Here is a 20,059-nt window from a genome sequence, read left to right as displayed (position 1 = left end):
TAAGGCAAATACTCGGTGTCCCTACATAGACAGCCCAGAGATGTGGGAGTCATTCTGCGTTGGTGTCTTTCTTTAAGAAATACTGCCTTTTCCTCTCCCTCAAGGAAATAAATAAAACCTAAAGGGGGGGGCAGTCTGTTTCTCCCTCTGCCTCTCCTAGCTTATGGTTTCTCACTCTCTCTCTCTCTCTCAAGTAAATAAATAAAACCTTAAAAAAAAAAAAGAAAGAAAGAAATACTGCCCCCCCTTTTTTCCTGGATAGAACTATTCTTAATCACGAAGCCTTTTGCCAGCACACTGTAATTCAATGAAGTTGATATTTAGTATTCATATATATTTTGCAGATGGTTGGTAGAAGAGAGAGGAGCAAGAATGTGCCCTGCCCTCACGACGCCGACTGTCTCCTGGGGATGCTCATACGAGGGTACCTCTTTTCCTGCCAGCTCTGGACCGATGATCTGGGGGATCCCTGCATCCCACTCTCGACTACTGACTTATGGTCCCCTCCGCACACTGCCTCTGTCTTTGTGCATGAGCTTCTGGGTGGCTGTCTCTGGGCTAACAGCTCTTTCTTGAAACAAAGTCAGCCAGAGTGAAGGGAGGGCTGTTACAAGCCGGGACTATTGGTCTTGTTAATTTCGTCCAGGAAAACTGGGCAAGGGGTGTAAAATTCCTCTTTATCTCCCAGCTGGTTTCATTTTTATTTCTCTTTTCATGGGCGGGCATCTTTGTTTCTCTTCCAAGAACTGGTTTGCAACATTTCATGTTTCCAAGCCCCGGCACTCATGCTTTTCCTCCACCCACCCTCCTACTTTTCTTCAACTCAGCGTCTCATCTTTTGTCAAGATTCTGATTGATCTTGGAAGTAATGACTGACAAAAAGCAAAAGCGAACACCACCCCAACCACCCCCCACCAGCCACATCCTGGGCTGGCCTTACTCACCTGCTACAAAACATTTTAACTGGGATTTGTTATCTAAGTACAGGCTGTGGTAAGACCATGATCTTCCTTTAAAGTGGGGACTTCATTTCCTTTGTTGAGCATTCTAACTATCTCTGGGGCTCCAAACAGTGCAAGGTATACAGTAGGCACTCAGTGAGCGTTTCTAGCCACATAAAATAGAAGCATACTGCAGAAGTCCACACTCTGCAGTCAAATATTTCACAGGAGGTGAGGTGGGGACCCACGGATGGAACAGTCTTGGCCAAGACCCCCCAGCTTGTCAGGAACAGATCAAAAACCAAGTCTTAACTCTTGGTCAAGGGATTTTTCTCTGTTACCATCTGAAAATTAGTCACTTGGTTATGGAGGCCTCTCATATCAAATGCAGAATATACTGTTTGTTCAGTTACAAAGAGAATTATAAGTAGAAAATAAAAATAAGCTCAAAAGAGAGCACTGAGTTAAGTCTCTCCTACATGAGCTTTTTCCTGCAAGAAAATCTCTCAAGTCCAAACCCACGTGGTTTAGTGATGTCTTTGGGCCACCCTCTGGAAAGGGCCCATTTTCTCCCTATTTTCAGCCACGGGGAGTGGAGTGAAATGAGCAGGTAGAGTCCATGTTTTCCTATTTTGGCCACCAGGAGTTCCCAGAGTTAGAGAACAGCCATGGTCTTCCCTTTTGTGGCTGGGGCACCTGCTGCTAATTCCCCAGGTCCCTCCCCGGAATCACCCTCATTTGAAAATTAAGGAGGGGGACCAGAATCTCTTTGGAGTCACCTGCCTGCGGGATGCTCTATGACTAATTTTATCAACCAAGAGAAAACGTTGTGGGAGAAGCAGAAGGTCTACCCTGCTTCTGCTCAGGTTGGCTTTGAGCAGAGGAGGGGGCCCTGGGTTGTGTCGAAGCATCAATCTCCATGGTGACGCCCCATGCCAAGGCTGCCTGCCACTATCACCCACAGATGACTAGGGGAAACATGGCAACACTGGCTTTGTCCCCCAGCAGCCATGCGTGAGGCACGTCCATCCAGAGCTGGAGAATGAACAAATGTTTGCTCTCCATTAGGGCTGTGTCCTATTCCTCACAGCTGTTCCTTGTTGCCTTAAATAGTCTTAATGGGGCTGTAATAACCAGATACCTTCTGGCCGCCCTACTGGGCTCATCATTCATTACGATGACAGACTGCCTGGATTGGACTGGGATGCAAATGCTTCCCATGGCAAAGTCACTACTTCCTGTTGTTTTGCATCTTCTCCGAGCCCGCTACTCTTCTGACCGTGATGATGCCTGGGTTTACCCGGCTCACAGACAACCCCTCTCTCCAGCCAACATCTCCTAGCATTTACTGGCAGGCTAGGGTTTTTTTTTTTTTTGTAACTGGCGAAGGTGGGAGAATCTGGGCTGGAAGAAACAGGACAGGGAGGAGGGAAGACTCTGTAGTCCAAGATCAGGGACGGAGGCCTCTTAGCTTCAATGTGGATGGGTTCCATTGCCTCTGGGAGGGGCTATCACATGTCCCCTGGCATCAGATGTGACCAGCAATAAATAGAGCAGGTGAGGTGATGGGTCCGGGGGCACAGGCAGGGCATGCACTGGGGACTCCATGGGTCACCTTAGACCAGTGTCCCTTAACCTTGAAAGTGCATTATAGTTAATCAGGAGAGCTTAGAAAATACAGATCTCTGGATCCCACCTCCAGGAATTCTGATTTAATTGGTCTGAAGAACAACCTGGGCATTGGTGTTTTTAAAATTTCCCTACATAATTCTAATGTGTGGCCGAGACTGAAAACCTCCAGGCCTCATATTTGTATGGGAGGTGCAGTTAATATGCCTCAGGTCTCCTCGAGTTCCTGGGAACTGAGGGCCCCTGGCCAGTCATGGTTGCTAGGACTTGAGATATAACTATATGGCGGGGGGCGGGGGTGGTGGTAGCCCCAGAAAGGGGGTCCGGTAGAACTATCAATAGGAGGGAGATCCAGCTGGCCTAGAAAATTAGTTCTTACCTAGGCTCACAAAATTTGTGGGACATAAACATTTTCTAGATCACTTGGACCAATCCCTTTCCCCCCATTACATAAATATGGAAATGGAGGCCAAGAAAGAATGACCGCCCAAGGTCACCCAGATACTTAATGAAAGAGACAGGACTTGAATCCAGGCATTTTGACGATACACTCAGAACGATTCTTATGTGAATTCAAGTCATTGAACTTAAAATATATATATTGAGAGACTCAAGTTTACATGCCAAAGAGCGCGAGCTGATTTTATGTCTCTACATGAGAAAATGTGTGTGGGCTTGTCTGGGCTCTGGGCCCAGTCTCCTGGTTTGAGCAATTCCATCTTTTCCTTCAATTAGTGTCCCAGCCGCCTACTCGCCTACCTGCCCCTGGTCTCCCTGCTCTGATCTATGCCAAACAATTCTATCTAAAAGGCTAATTCAACTTAAAAAAAAAAAATGCTGCTCCCTTCCATGGTTTTGCATGACCCCTAGAATAGAATCCAAACTCCTTAGCCTGACAAGTGTCGCATTGCTTCCCTACCCCAGCCCACTCTCCCTCCATGCTTCGTGCACCAAACATAGTTTGTGTACCAAACTGCTTCTGCTTCTTCTGGTTCTCTTCACTCAAACTGCCATGCATATCTCCACACCATACCTGGTCTAGTCCCTCTGCCCAGAACACCCTTCCTTGCTTTCTTCTGAATATTCCTATTTCTCAAGCTTTGGTTTAGGCTTTATGTCTTCTGGAAAGCCGGTGGCCACCCATCGCCAGGCTAGGTTGAATGCATGCCACCACCCAAGGGTTCCCATAGCACTCTACTGTGACATTTTGCCAAGATATTAAAGTGATCAGTTTATATGCCTGTGTCTAAGAATGGGCTCAAATTCTCCCAGAAGGCAAGAGCTCTGTCTCTTCCCAGTTCCTAGACCCTAGTACAATGTCTACTCTATGGAGAGCACTTACACATTGAGCTGAAATTCCACAAGACTCAGTCCTTGGTTATCATCTCTGTCAGTACTCACTTGCTTCCTGACTTTGAACAGTCTTATGGTTTTAATGTTATTTATATGACAGTAAGTCCAGAAGTTTTTTTCCCCAACTCAGGCTTCTTTCCCAAATTCCAGACTAATATATATCCAAGCACCTACTATCCATCTCCACTATCAGGTCTAATAGACATCTCAAACTCAGTTCAAAATTGAACTCCCATTTGTTCCATTGGCCCCAAGTCTCTCCTCTCTGTGGCTTCCCCATCTCCATTAGTGACAACCCCATCCTTCCAGTGGCTCAGATAACAGCCCTGGAGCCACTCTTGGTTCCTCTCTGTCTTTCACATGCCATGCCAATGTATTAGGAAATCCTGTTGGTTCTATCTACAACATATATCCAGAATCCAACCATTTCTCACCACCTCCACTGCCTCACCTTTATCTCTCACCTGGGTTACTGCCATGGCCTCTTGACTGGTCTCCCTGATTTTACTGTTGCCTTCCTATGTCTCTTCTCAACACAGTAGCTAGGAAGAGCATTTCAAAATAATGTCAGATGGTAATTTGTCTTCTCAAATTTCTGCAGTAGCTTTGCATTTCATTCAGAGTAAAAGCCAAAGTCCTTGCAAAGTCTTATAAGGCACTACATGGTCAGATCCCTCTTTATTTCTCCAATGTCATCTTCTATTACTCTACTCATGTCTATTAGTCTACCCTTGGCCTCCTTGTACTGCACTGATCTGGAACATACTTCCTCTAGATTTCTTCCTCCATGTCTCTGCTCAAAGCTTATCTTTTAATTAAGGATGACCTTTCTACCCTATTTAATATTGGAACCCCACTTACTTTCTGTCCCTGGAATATACCATCTCCCTCCTTTGCTCTACTCTTTCTTTTTCCACGGTACGTGTGGGAGGCTGGATCATCCAAAGATTGTATTTGCTAATATCTCCTGTTCTGCAACTTCCTCTCTGTCCATTCAAAGAGAAGGTGTCTAATTCCACTTATCTAGAATAGAGGCCATTATTGCTTGCTTATGACCAATACAGTGAGGTGGTAGTGATTCTTTATGATCTCCAAGTTAGGTCACAAGGGATGATGTACTTTCTACTTCGGTCACTAAGAGGCTCACCTTTGAAGCTATGAGCTACCATGTAAAAAGTCCAACATCCTGAGGTTACCATGCTGTGAGGAAGTCCAGGCCTGTTCTTGCCAGCAATCCTACTAAGATCCCGGCAGACAGCCTGCAGCAATCACTAGATATGAAAGCAAAGACACTCTCTCATGATTTCAGCCCCAGCCCTAGAGGCTCCCCTGTCAAGATTTCAGACACCTTATTTTTTTTTAAAGATTTACTTGAGAGATAGAGGGAGTGCACGAGTGGGCATGAGTGGGAGGAGGGGCAGAGGGAGAGAGAGAATCTTGACCAGACTCCTCACTGAGCACAGTGACCCACTCCACACTTGACCCACTCCTCACTGGCTCGATCCCACGACCCCTGAGAGCATGACCTGAGCAGCAATCAAGAGTCAGACACGTAACTGACTGAGCCAGCCAGGTACCCTCGAGAGGTCAACTTGCATGTCAACTTGTCAAATCCATTCATTTGTATGGAAAAACAAAACAAAACAAAAAACAAAAATCTGAGCAGGAGAGACAGGCAAGAAAGAGCAGATAGCATGTTGGTTTGATAGTAGAATTGGAGGCCGAGGATCCTTATGTCTACAAAGGGGCACAGTCTTCAAGCAGACCTGTGACTCATATAGCCATTACATAGATTCTAGACATCATGGGAGCTTTGAGGATCAAAGCAATATCCAGCTAGAATCTAGGAAAGGGGACAGGCACACCATGGAAAGCTTTCCATAAAATAACACTTCCCAATTCATCTCCAGTTAATCAGAAAATGTGTTAACTAGAAGCTAAACATCCCAGTTAACTGATTAATATAATCTGAACAGATTGAATGCAAGGTTCGTCTAGTTAGCGATGTTTCCGTCTGGGGACTAAATGATGGAAAAACAGGCACTGTTTTCTCTCTCACTATAAAAGTAGACCGTTTCCATGCCAGAAAGTTTGGAAAATGCAAAAAGGCACAAAAATAAATTTTAAAGATCAACCCAAATCCTATCACACAGGGATGGATACTTGCAAAAAAAGAAAAAAAAAAAAAGATATCATTCTGGAAAGAAATTCACTAAAGGAGTCAAATGTGTTTGTATTTGTGTTTTCAAATGTTAGAACGCAGGTTCTAGGATAGTGTTTCTTGGTCTTTGACTATTTGTTCCTCTTTCTGATAAGTCATCTGTCTCCCTTAATGCTATGCAAACCTTAAAACAAATGAAATAGTAGGACTAATGACTTACTGAACCACCATGACACTAAAAGTGCCTTACCAACAGCACACTTTCTCCTGACATTCACTTGCCAGGCAGATCTACATAGGTGTGCATAAGCATGTGTGTGTAACACTTTCAGGGGCTGGGACTATTCAACAAAACTCCTAGGAAATATGGCCCAGGGATGGAAGGTGATGAGATCATCTCCTCCAACTATTATCCCAATTCTCCTCCAAAATTTGTAGATGGAGCCTATGAAAAAGGTCTTTAACTTGGACCATATTTGAAATTAAATGTACGTTCTCTTGAGCTGGTCATTACTCACACCCATGGACATAAACGTTTTTGTTCTCATAAATGTGTCAAATACGCCCCCTGCCACTGTGTTTTATACGCTCATAAAGTTTTAGGACCGGACAGGTCCCTTAGAAATCGCCTTATCCAAACTCTCCATTCAACTAATAAAGAATCTTAAAACGCAGGTAGCAAAATGATATGCTAATCTCACACAGTTTATTGTGTTGGAATCTGGCTGTCTGGACCCCCAATTTAGCACAATTTCATGACCTCACACAGCTTGTGAAATACTGCTTGGTAAGCTCTTTCTCAGAATATAGTCTGAGAGATAAACTTAGCCTGCATTATCAAGAATTCCAAATGTGTAGAGTCTGAGTCAATGCGTTCCCACTGCACACAGTGTAACTCAAGCAAGCATATTTGGGGCACATGCTGCATGTGGGGAAAAAAAAAAAACCACCCACAAAAAACTAGTACATATAACTCGGAGCCTGGCGTACAGTAGATGCTGGAAAGATATTTTGGGAAGGAAGGAGGAGAGGGAGAGAGAGAGAGGAAAAGGAGAATCAGAGAAAGAAAGGCTTGTTTTCAGAGCTGGCTTCTGGCGGAGGCTTGCAAAATTCCTCCAGGGGCATGAGGTCTTCTTTAGTTCAGGAAAACATCTTAATGAGTTTTTCCTCCCATTTTATTTTATTCTTTGCAAAAGGTGAGGTCTAATGGACCAGGTCTCAAACAAAAGGAGGGAGACAGAGAAACTTGAGTTGTTCTGCATAATAGTGAGGGGAGCGTAGGAATTCTTTTCCAGGCTGCTGGGACAAAGGAAAAAAAAAAGAAAAGAAAAGAAAATTTGAGGACACCACAAAGGACTTTTCAGAGGGACTGGACAGACATTGTGTCAGGAGACCAGAACCTCAGGAGGACTTCTTCTCAAGCATTTTCTGAACTTTGCTGCAAACCTTCTCTTATTCCCCAAGCCTCAGTCACAAGTGCTACTCACAAAGTCCTTTGCCGTAGCGATGCTCTGGGGAGGGAGGAAAGGCTTGAGGAGGGGTGCGGAGAAGGTACAGAGAGAGGGAAGACAGCAGACACCAGAGGTGACAGGGACTTGGTAGGGGGTGTGGGATGGGTGTTGAGAACACAGCAGAAGCAAGATAACAAGGCCAGAGGCGACTATGAGCAAGCAAGTCTCCCAGAAGTCACTGGCTTTTTTTTTCTTTCTTTCTTTTTTTTTTTTAAACAGGTGGGCTGGGGTTTGAGCCATTCTGTCTTCCTATGGCAGGAAGGTATGAATGCAAAGTGATTCAGTAGGTCTGGGAGGGGACCAAGATGGTGTCTCTCCAGCACACTCCCGAGTGATGCTGACACTCTGTTGGTCTGGGGACCAGACCTTGAGTAGCAAGGATTTGGCACCCATAAAACCTCTGCACGCCGCTTGGTCTCTTACCTCATATTCCTCCTTGAACCCGTAGCCCTGGCCTCTCTTCATCTGGGTGATGTGCTGGAGTAGGTCGGCCACCCGGATGGCAGGCTGGAACTGGTCCCGGGGATAGCTCATCTCCACGGGGTCGCAAGCCCGGTAGGGGTGAGTCTGGATGGTGAGGGTAGGCTGGGACAGCTCCCCACGGCTGCCATCTGCTTCAAAGAGAAGGAGGCAAAACACGCATCACCTATGAGAGTTTTGTCCTCTGTCTTCCCTCCCCCAGGGCAGGGGGAACTAATTCAGGAATCAGGCGATCAGGAAGTTGCAGGAAGAACAGAGACATGCCGCTTCCCTCGTGTGGCTGTGGCTGTGGCGGTTGATTTAGAAAATCAAAAAGACAAACCAACCAAAGAACACAACAGCCCTTGGTTTATTTCCATTCCAAGGGTGCGTATTGCGGAGCAGAGACAAAATTCCAGGTTGCTTATCGTCCTCTGTCTGTCTCAGTCCTTGACAAGGGTGGTCTTGGCTAATCACGGCCAACCTCAGAACAAGTGAGAAGCCAGAAAGCTCTTTAGGAAATGAGGATGCCTGGAAATCATCTCTGGTGCCTGCCTGCAAGTGAGAAAAGCCCCAGGAGTCTGGAGATCAGAGCCCCATGTCTGCTCCTGGTCCATTTGCCTCCATCCTTGAGAGGAACTGAAACCAGTCTTGGACCCCCAACTGATAGCAGGAACCCCCCTGACGCATTCAGCTGCTTTCTCTAGCTGTGGGCTCTGCAATAGTGATCACCTTCTGCCTGTGGGCTAGTTTCCCTATCACTTAACACTCTTGATCCAGGAGTGTCAGTGAACATTCTTGGCAGGTAAGGAAGCCCAAACCTCTTCCTTTAGTCCTGCCGGCTACTTCTCCCAGGCCTGGTCCTATGCCCCAACTCCTTTCTCAAGATCTGTACTCTGCTTCAAAATAATCTTCATGCCCACTGGACTGTTCTAACTACCCTCTGCTAGCTTGGCCATCCTGGAAAATAGCCTGCTGGGGCTAAATGTGAATTCCCCCGTTCCCCTTGGACCAGAACAACCACATCCTTGCCCTACTGACTCCCTGGCAAGCGTACACTGCAGGTCTTTCAGGGCTAGTCCGTCATTCTCACAACCATCTAGGCTTAGTGTCCCCCACCTCCTCCCAGAGACACAGACAGTCTATACCCTAGACCCTCCTGGTGTGGCATGCACAAGTTGAGAACTGTCCTATTTGATGTGACTCACCCCCGTATTTTCAGGATCCACAAAGTACCCCACTGAGCCCATGCCATGTTTACTCCGCAGGCTTTAGCATATGTTCCTGACTTTCTACAACTCGTCTTTTCAAAATTCATGTTTCCTTTAGCTTGTCTGTTGCTCATGTCACAATAATCCCCCAGACATTGATTCTGTGTGTAAAAGGGACATTTTCTTTGTGACAGCAAGAGCAAAACTGTTCTAAGCAAGGAAAGGACTGCTAACAGAAAGAGCTAGAGTATACAGGTTACGGACAGGGGAGACGGGCCAGGTGAGATGTTAGCACAGCTTTCCTGACTGCCCAGAAGAAAAATACTCCTTACTTCTTCTCCTGGGATCGTAGGAAAGAGGTAGCACATCTGTACCCGCATTGTTTAAAAGTAGAGCTTTACAAACATGGGTGTGGCTACCCCTCTCCACCACACCCATGGGATCAGGAGTCAGATTTATTGGAAACTCACTCTCAACGTGCCAGGGGCTGTGGTAGGCACTGGCAACGCACAGCACACAGATTTCACCCTCACGACTTGATCGTCTGGTACAGCAGACCGACCAAAAGAACCATCTGAAGCAGGAGAACAGAAACTGGAGAAGCCCAGCACATCGAGGGAAGAGCAAGGAGGCTTTGATGGAGAGAAGATGGTGGGTGGAAATGTGAAGGGGCAAAGCTATAAGAGATGATGAGAGGTAGCCCAAGGAGGCAGCAAATGGGTGAGAATCTCCAAGCCAGTAGGAGGCTGCTGAAGGCTTTTAAGAATTCCTCTCTTTAAAGAAACAATATAAATATATTTTTTGCAAGTGTCCCAGCTGTCATAGTATGAGGCCTCCTTCCAGGGACCATCACTCCTGTGATGCTCTGGTGGGCCTGAGGATGGAGAAGGAGCACTTGAGCTTGCTTCTCTAAATGCTGTATTTCACGATCCCCCGGACAGCTGGAGCTGGAGTTGGTGCCCAGAGCCCTGTGAGTGTCTCCCACTTAAATCACCAGCGCATATGGGGACAGATGTCTTTGGACACCCATGGTCTCCCGAAGGTCCTGGGGGTGTGGACTGCCCAGGGAGGCTGGCTCCCTGGCAGAGAAAGGCATCTTCGGAATGGGCACCTGGCAAATTTTGTAGGATGCCAAATGTTCCCCAAACCAATATGGATATTTTCCCTAAACACATTGCTAGACAGACTGTAAACTTGGTGTCAGCAAAACCAACACTGGAATGGAAAACAAATGCATTTGAAATTTAACAACTTGTATCGCTGTAACATTTGTAATAATGTCAACGCCGGTGCTAATGATGCTATGAAGACTCAGAACCAAGGGGCTTTCAAGGTTTATTAATTCAGCTAGGTTGGACTCCCTTTTCCAATGTATCTTACCTCACCTATTCCCTTATTAACCTCTGATAATGCAGAAGTGATGCCTTTTATCACACCCCATTTCACCAGACGCACTATACTTAATTTCCCATCATTAGGTTTAATGAAAACCCAATTTCACAACTCACTTCTCTCAGGAACCTACAAGTAATGCTACGTTTTTATCAGCCCCAATTAAAAAACGTTATGATGTTCCTATTCGAGAGGGAGCCTTAAAAGTAATGTGCGATTCGGCTGCTAATTCAACAAGGGCGCTAGAATTCACATGCTGCTCATAAAATGTAACTCAAACCAGCTGGCCCAGGGAGAGAACACTGCTCATTTTTCTCCTCACCAGACCCTTAATTTTCATGCCATTTCAACTTCCCATGCATGGGTCTTGCATGTTTATTTATTACATAATCATATTTTGGGGGTCTTCTGCACCTTTTCGGTAGCTGTTGCCTAAAGCCTGTGAATTCCCCTGGAACTCCTGTGGCTGCCTGTCAGGGGCTGGTGGGTGATGCATAAGAGATCCCCCGTCACCACTGTCCAGTTCCCTTCCCTTCTGGTCTCGACTTTTCTATTTTTTTTTTAATTCCCCCCGCTACCAGGCATTATTGATCTCCCTCCAGCTCCAGCCACATATTGCCAATTACTTGCTAGGAACTGCCACTCCAACTGGTTAACAAATATTTACCGAGAACCTGTATTGTGCAAAGCATGGTGTTAGACACCGCGTACATACAGGAAGGTGGAGGAAAGTGTGTTCAGAGGGAGATAAGCACCCCATAGCCCTTGCAGGAAAGAAGAGATAAGGTGTGCATAAACAAGTCTAACAGAGGTGGGAAGGGACAGGTGCCCAGGAGATGGGAGGGTGATGTGCCGCAGAGCCGGGAACCCCAGAAATGTTTCTCAAGCGTTAGGCACTCACACCCCACCTCTGTGGTTTTTGCCACAACTATGTATAACCTGCATCAGCTCTGTCTGATAGAACTTCCCACGATGATGGAAATGGTCCATATTTGTACTGTGCAGTACGACAGCCACTAACCCCAGATGTCTCCTGAGCATGTCGCCGAGGCTAATGTGACCGAGGAACTGAATTTTAAGTTCTGTTTCATTTTAATTCATTTCAACTTAAATATCCACATGTGGTTTATGGCTACTGTATTGGACAGCACAGATTTAGAGAAAGAAAAAGGGAAATAGCACTTGAGTCACACAATAGGGCAGAGGTCTATTGGAGGCCCATGGAAATATAGCGCAAGCCATATAAGTAATTTAAAATTTTTCTTTTTTCTAAAATTTAAACTCAATTAGCCATCATTAGTTTCAGATGTACTGTTCAAGAATTTATCAGTTGTATATAACACCCAGTATTCATCACATCATCTTCCCTTCTTAATGTCCATTACCCAATTACTCCATCCCCCACCCCTCGTCCCCTCCAGTAACCGTCAGCTGACCTCAGCCGCAGTCACTTCTTGCTAGACACATCTCCAAAGGCAAGGGAAACAAAAGCAAAAATGAACTATTGGGACCTCATCAAGATAAAAAGCTTCTCCACGGCAAAAGAAACAGTCAATAAAACTAAAAGGCAACCTACAGGATGGGAGAAGATATTTGCAAATGACATATCAGATAAAGGGCTAGTATCCAAGAACTATAAAGAACTTAACAAACTCAACACCCCAAAAAACCAAATGATCCAGTCAAGAAATGGACAGAAGACACGAAGAGACATTTCCCCAGAGAAGACATGCAAATGGCCAAGAGACACATGAAAATACGCTCCATGTCACTTGGCACCAGGGAAATACAAATAACATTTTCTTATAGCAATAAAGTAAGGTAAAAGGGATAAGTGAAATTAATTTCAATAATACATTTTATTTGATCCAATACATGAAGGAGAATTTCAACATAGAGTCACTATAAAATTACTAATGACATATTTTACTCTCTCTTTTTTCAAGATTTTATTTATTTATTTGAGAAAGCATAAGAGGGGAGAGGTCAGAGGGAGAAGCAGACTCCCCACTGAGCAGGGAGCCCGATGCAGAACTCAATTTCGGGACTCCAGGATCATGACCTGAGCTGAAGGCAGTTGCTTAACTACCTGAGCCATCCCAGCATCCCTATTTAGTACTATTCATGCTAGGGCTTTGAAATCCAATGTGCATTTTGCACTTACTTTAGTGTAGTCTCATTTCATTTCAGACTAGCCATATTTCCAAGGCTCAACACTGACAGGTGACTGGCGGAAGGTGCAGGTGGACATAGACTTATCCAGAGCCAAGTCAAGTGCCAAGGAGAGCTGATTTAGAGTTACAGTGAATGTCAAAGACACCGATCTACTGGAAGGCAGCTCTTGCACAGCACTGCCCAATAGGGTGTTTTATGATGATGAACGTGTAATACCTTTGCACTGTTTAAGGTGGTAGCCCCTAGCCCGTTGTGGCTATTGAGCAACTGAAATGTGGCTTGTGTGACTCAGGAACTGAGTTTTTACTTTACCTTAATTTCAATTTAAGTTTAAATAGCTATATGTGGTCCGTAGCTATAAGACCAAAGAGTGCACGTCTATGCAAGTATGTCTTAAATTTTTAAAAAACCAATGTCCTACATTTTTAAGATTTATTTCATTATGGATGATAATAAAACATAAAATCATGGGTGCAATATGCCAGTTTTTGTTTCATGCTCACTAAAACATTTACCTAACAATTTTAAAAACAGCCTGGCCACGTCCTGCGAGATGAGCATGACCTTGGTCAAGAGATAACAATGTCTGAGCTCAGGGTCTTCATCTATAACATAGGGAAGGTCGGTGTGAAAGATTTGAAGAGAGACCGCCCGCAAGCATGTGGACAATGCCTGGCTTCTGTTAAGTCATGAAGAAACATTAGCTGTTCTGATGTTGGACAAGCTCTGCTGTTTGGCGTTAGAGAATCTCAGACCGGCGAGGCATCTGGGGAGTCTTTTAGGGCTTCTCTCCTTCTTTCCTTCATGACACACTCCATGGTCATCTAAATATCTTATTCCATTCCTGCTGCTACTGCCCTAGTTCAAGTCCCCATGACATGACTATTCCAATCAGGTTCCTCACGGGTCTTTCTGCCTCCATGGTTCTACACAGCTTTGATTAAGTCATTCATCTTAGCAGAAGCCTCCGCTGCATCCAGACAGAATTTCTTCACTAGCCAACCAAATTCCTATAGTCTCTATTTCTCATTTCATCCATCACAACTCCTCTCTATCCATGTGGCCATTAGGGCAGGAGAGCATGAAGAGTGGTTGGGTAAGTATCTGGAGACTGCTCGCTGAAAGGGGAGAGTCTAAGCCTGGAGAGAGAGCTTGAGGTGGGAATGAGGCTGGCTCACTGCCTCAGAGTGGAGACGTGATTAGCACAAACACAGTGGGCGCTGTGGCAACGGCAGATGTCAGGGTCAAAACACAGAATCTGAAGACAAAATCTGGCTTCAAATATGGGCCTCACAACTTTCTAGCTATGAGATGTCAGATAAGTTACTAAGATCTTTATTTGTAATTGGCATTAGAAATGGCAATGACCATCAACATCATCTAAGAAGGTCGCTATAGCTATAAAATGGGATCCATTGGAAGAAGCCTCAAGGTAACACCTTGCCAGCAGGCAATGCCTCAACCGCACCATTCCTACCAAATATCAGTAAAGCCTCAAGAAAATAAACTTGTAATAGCACAGAAATCTAAGTGTGTGAACCAGCCTAGCATCAGAATTTGGGAGGAATATCCATTAATCATGTCAGTATCACACTGCCTATGTGCATAAAGTTGAACACTTCATTTTGTCAAAATTTCTTAAAAATCTCTGAAATTGTATAAAATCACCTTTTGCCTGATTCAACTTAGGGGAATTTTCCCTCTAGAGTTGAAAGAGATTGCAGTTTCTTTGGTGAAGCTTCAGATGAAGTAGTTGGCTTGTGTTCAGGAGCCCTGTTGTAAGAAAAATGTATTCTGTAGTTCCAAATTCTGGACTTCAACTAGGAAAATTGTATAGACTTGTGACCCCAGAGGCACAGTAGATCCACACCCCCATTTCAAAGCCACTCGGGATGTGCTCTCACTCGATGGAATGGTAGATGAACTAAACTTCTCTTCAAATATGAACCTTACAAATAGTCATAACCCTTCCAGGCATGGCACCTGGCAACCACTGCTCTGTTTTCTGTTGTAACAGTTGCTTTTTCTGGAATGTAAATGTATATATAATCATACAGCATACAGTGTTTTATGATCGTGTTTTTTTCACTTAGCAGGAGGCTTCTGAGGCTTTTCCATGTTGCAAATAGCAGTAATTTGTTCCGATTACTACATTTCCTCACCAGCACTTGTTTGGTAAGGTTTTATTAATTTTAGGTAAACTTTATTAACTTTAGGCATTCTAGTGGTTGTATAGAAGAATCTCATTGTCATTTAAATATGTGTATTTTATGTACCAGTTTGACATTTGTTTTCTTTCTTTGGGTGAGGAGTCTGTTCAAATCTTTTGCCCATTTGTTTTTTTTTTTTTTAAACTGGGTTATTTTATTATTGAGTTGTAATCATGATATAGGCCCTTTATCATTATATTTTTTGGAAGTCCCTGACTCCCAGTCTGAGGCTCTCCTTTTTATTTTCTTAATAGTGTCTTTTGATGAGACAGGAATCCATCAAAATCCTAGAGGAGAACATAGGCAGTAACCTTTTCGACATCAGTCAAGCAACTTCTTTCAAGACACATCTCCATAGGCAAAGGAAACAAAAGTGAAAATGAACTTATGGGACTTCATCAAGATAAAAAGCTTCTGCACAGCAAAGGAAACAGTCAACAAAACAAAGAGGCAGCCCACGGAATGGGAGAAGATATTTGCAAATGACAGTACAGACAAAGGGCTGATATCCAAGATCTATAAAGAATTCCTCAAACTCAACACACACAAAACAGATAATCACATCAAAAAATGGGCAAAAGTCAGGAACAGACACTTCTCCAAAGAAGACATACAAATGGCTAACAGACACGTGAAAAAATGTTCATCATCATTAGCCATCAGGGAGATTCAAATCAAAACCACATTGAGATACCCCCTTATACCAGTTCGAATGGCCAAAATTAACAAGACAGTAAACAACATGTGTTGGAGAGCATGGGGAGAAAGGGGAACCCTCTTCCACTGTTGGTGGGAATGCAAGTTGGTGCAGCCACTTTGGAAAACAGTGTGGAGGTTCCTTAAGAAATTAAAAACAGAGCTTCCCTATGACCCCGCAATTGCGCTACTAGTATTTACCCCAAAGATACAGATGTAGTGAAAAGAAGGGTCATCTGTACCCCAATGTTCACAGCAGCAATGGCCACAGCCATCAAACTGTGGAAAGAACCAAGATGCCGTTCAACAGACAAATGGATAAAGAAGATGTGGTCCATATCTACTATGGAGTATTATGCCTCCATCAGAAAGGATGAATACCCAACTTTTGTATCAACATGGAAGGGACTGGAAGAGATTATGCTGAGTGGAAGAGTCAAGCAGAGAGAGTTAATTATCACATGGTTTCACTTACTTGTGGAACATAAGGAATAACATGGAGGACATTAGGAGAAGGAGAGGAAAAGTGAATAGGGGAAAATCGGAGGGGGAGACAAACCATGAGAGACTGTGGCCTCTAAGAAACAAACTGAGGGTTTTGGAGGGGGGTTGGGGGGTTGGGTGAGCCTGGTGGTGGGTATCATGGAGGGCATGTATTGCATGGAGCACCGGGTGTGGTGTATAAACAATGAATTCTGCAACTGAAAAGAAATTTTAAAAATTCTTTAATTAAAAAAAGAAAAAGTTTTATTTTTGATCATTCAAATTTATCAATTATCTGCTTTTATGGTTATTTATTTATTATTTATTTATTTTTGTCTTGTCTGAGAAATCTCTGCCTAACTCAAGGCCACAAATATTTTCTCCTATATTTTCTTCTACCTTCTCTCTCTTAATTCTAACCAAATGCATAGGGTTGAACTTGTAAAACTAATAGTAAGTACAAGGCCGCCCCACCGTGCCACATTTTGCCAAGCTGAAATGGACATTATATACTTAGCAACTGACACTGATGCACTTAGTTACCTGAAGTAATACTAGTATGAAGGATAGAAAATAAATGCTTCACCTTTTTCTAATTTCCTTTTCTGGGCTCGAAGAATCAAAGACTAAGCAATCAAATATGGGGGGGTTGGGCACCTCTGAGCCCTTTCTTCTCCTCAATCACATTCACAATGGTCTCTGATGTGGCAAAGACAAACGAAGGAGGATAAAGACCTTGATATCCCAGGAAGCAGATTTAGTATTGGGAAACCAAACTGGGAGAGGAACAGTCATGGGGAAGGTGACTTCTGGATTCACTTGCTCCTTCTGATAGAGATCAATCCTCCTCTTTGTGGGGAGAACATGAATTCGTCCTCCACAGTGGTCATATCAGATGGAGGGATGGTGTCAGACAGTCTGCAGAGGGATGGGGCCTCCGAACATCAATTACTCCTCCTGCCTAACCCCCAGGAAAAGGGTTCCCACTATCGGGGTAGTGAGGACAACCATGAGAATCTGCCTGCTCTGTTTGTAGCAAACACCAGTCCTGGAGAGATCTCTCCTCCTTTTTTTAAAGGTAAGTAAGCAGAAACAAAACAACATGGTCTTAGAACAATTTACCATATTAAAAATAAGGAGAATGACACTCTGAAGGCTGAGAAAAACATAATTTTCAAAAGCAAAAAAGCAGCTAGTTTTGACTATTTCCATAATCACTATCTCCTACCTTCTTCCTTTCCAGCAATGCCCTCAAATTAGTTTAGGTGTCCACACATTTTCCATGTGACTCAGGTGGATGACCCTATTCCCAGATCTAGGAGTAAATCATGATGTCCTTAAGCCAATCAGGTGCTCTTAACCTCTTTGCCAATTTTTAAAAAATTTTTAGTGAGATAGGAGGGGCTTTCTGTTAAGGGACTTCTCAGAGAGTTCTCTTACTTCTAAGGTTTTTGCGGTGGCCCCTCTCTCCCATTGGACATTATACCATTTGTGGGTTTGATGCTTGGACTTGCTAAAGCAATCCTATATCCATGAGGACAGTCAAGCTATAGGCAATGCCAACACGACATAGCAAAGTGGGGAGCTTGTCAGGACTTGGTCCTTAATGACGCTCTCGGGCATCTCATTCAACCAACCCTGGAGCCTGCTCGAACTCTTGCCTTCCAGTTCTGTGAGCGAACACAACGATTTGTTGTTTAAACCTATTTGTTCTTGTTTTTTTCCCCCCCCATTACTGGTATCTCCACCTACACATCAGTAAACAGAAATGCCTTTTAGATTGTGTGCATTTTTTGGAAACAAAATTCAAGAAAACACAGAAGAATAAGGGATGCAAAAGACGAATGAGAACAGATTTTTCAAAATGTGGGTCAAGAAGCAACTAGGAAAAAACCTCGCTGGGTGAGGAAAGGGAAGATTGTAGGAAAAGCAGAAAGCAAGAAGCATTATTAAAGTGGACACTGAAGTCTGTAATGAGAATACGCAACAGGCAGAGACTGGAAGTTAAACCTGAGAACTAGGAGGCCTCCATGTGCTGTGTGCCTATCTGCTCCTGCGCGCTCATGTGTTCAGGCACCAAAAAGGCATTTTCTGAGAACAGAAAACAGGCACAGAAAAGACAGATAACTGATGTTACTAGAGAAGAGAGCAGAATAAATGACACAGAAGCAATAATAAAGGATATTTGTAAAAACAGCTCTTTGGCAGAATAAAAACCACAGTTTTCAAATGTAAAAAGTTCTCTGTGTACAATTTAAAACTGAACAAATTTCCTGATGCTTCTGCTTAAAAACTATGGGTGAAGGAGCACTTAGATAAACATCTAGTCTGGAAAAAAATGGTTATCTAGAAAGGAAAAGAAACTATGCTAACTCTATGTTCTGTTGCCCAATTTGAAATGCCAGAAAGTAACCGAAAAAAATTTTTGAAGGATAAAGGCTGTGAACCCCCTGAATTGTACACGGACATAAGTTGTTTCTTCATTTGCGAGGCTCCAGGAGACAGTCCCGGCTACTCAAAGATTCAGAAAGTACACCTGCGCTGATTCTTTTCCAGAGGCTTAAGGAGGTGGTGAAATAAGGTGAGGGGAGTAAAAACCTTGTGATATTGAAGGAAATCATGCTATAAGATAATGGATTCCTTCAACATCGAAGCCAGTTAAACACAGATAGGATCAGAAAAATCAAAACAGATATGAATAAAAAAGGATGAGCTACAAAAAAGAATTCTTAAAGAGAACATTGGTTTAAAAAGTCTGATATAAAAATTCTTGGCAGGGCACCTGGGTGGCTCAGTGGGTTAAGCCTCTGCCTTTGGCTCAGGTCATGATCTCAGGGTCCTGGGATCGAGCCCCACATCGGGCTCTCTGCTCAGCAGGGAATCTGCTTCCTTCCTTTTCTCTCTGCCTGCCTCTCTGCCTACTTGTGATCTCTGTCTGTCAAGTAAATAAATAAAATCTTTAAAAAAAATTCTTGGCTAAAACCTGAAATTTCACCAAGAAAAAGGAGTGGATGACTGATACATCACCAGGAATATGAGTGTTAACAACTGCTTTGTCTTTCATACACAGATAATCGACACATACTATTTTAGTCTTGATCTTAGGTCAAGGATCTAATTTCAAGCATGGATGTGCATATCCAAATGGGAGTGGACAGCTTTCCAACAGAGGTGAAAACAAAACAAAATAAAGCAAACCCCAGACCTCTACCATATGGGTCTGGGGTCTACAGTTCAGACGACTTGGGTGGTATCAAACTGCAAACATAAAAACCAACATTTCGGGACGCCTGGGTGGTTCAGTTGGTTAAGCAACTTCAGCTCAGGTCATGATCCCAGCGTCCTGGGATCGAGTCCCACATCGGGCTCCTTGCTTAGCAGAGAGCCTGCTTCTCCCTCTGCCTCTGCCTGCCGTTCTGTCTGCCTGTGCTCGCTCTCCCCTCCCCCCCGATAAATAAACAAAATCTTTAAACAAACAAACAAACAAACAAACAAAACCCCCAACATTTCAAAACCTTCTGTCCTGAAAAGCAAATGAGAAGCCATGGTATGGAGGTGTTTTCATAATCCGAGACACGTGAATTCCCCCAGAACCAAACCGCTTCCACGAACGATGAACTCAGAGTGGGAAAAAATAAGATATAAAGAAAGACAAGCAAAAGAAAGACAAGGGAGAGACGGCAGATGTGGCACATGGAGAAATATGTCTCCCAAGAATTGAAAATAACACAGCAGTCAAAGAGGCCATCAAATAAACACATTTAGAGGGATTAAAGAGAAAACGGGAGGACTCGGAACCACGGCAGTAGCGCAGCATGTCATGAGGAAAGGTGGAGTG

At 43.9% G+C, this 20,059-nt stretch overlaps 1 protein-coding gene across 13 annotated transcripts in view; it reads right to left on the bottom strand.

The window, feature by feature from the left end:
- The window catches only part of PTPRT (protein tyrosine phosphatase receptor type T), a 1,064,037-nt gene that overhangs the window by 88,602 nt on the left and 955,376 nt on the right, over window positions 1-20,059 (bottom strand). For 10 of the 13 annotated variants that reach the window (XM_032350627.1, XM_032350634.1, XM_032350630.1 and 7 more), the window contains one exon: window positions 8,019-8,209. In XM_032350627.1, coding sequence (XP_032206518.1) covers window positions 8,019-8,209 — 191 coding nt within the window. The remainder of the gene's footprint in view (window positions 1-8,018; window positions 8,210-20,059) is intronic. The other 3 variants (XM_032350629.1, XM_032350631.1, XM_032350640.1) reach the window with 1 other exon arrangement.

Source organism: Mustela erminea, chromosome 7 (genome assembly GCF_009829155.1).
Source record: "Mustela erminea isolate mMusErm1 chromosome 7, mMusErm1.Pri, whole genome shotgun sequence".
NCBI lineage: Eukaryota > Metazoa > Chordata > Mammalia > Carnivora > Mustelidae > Mustela > Mustela erminea.
Note: the sequence above shows the minus strand (reverse complement) of the source record. Positions and strands in the feature narration are given on the sequence as shown.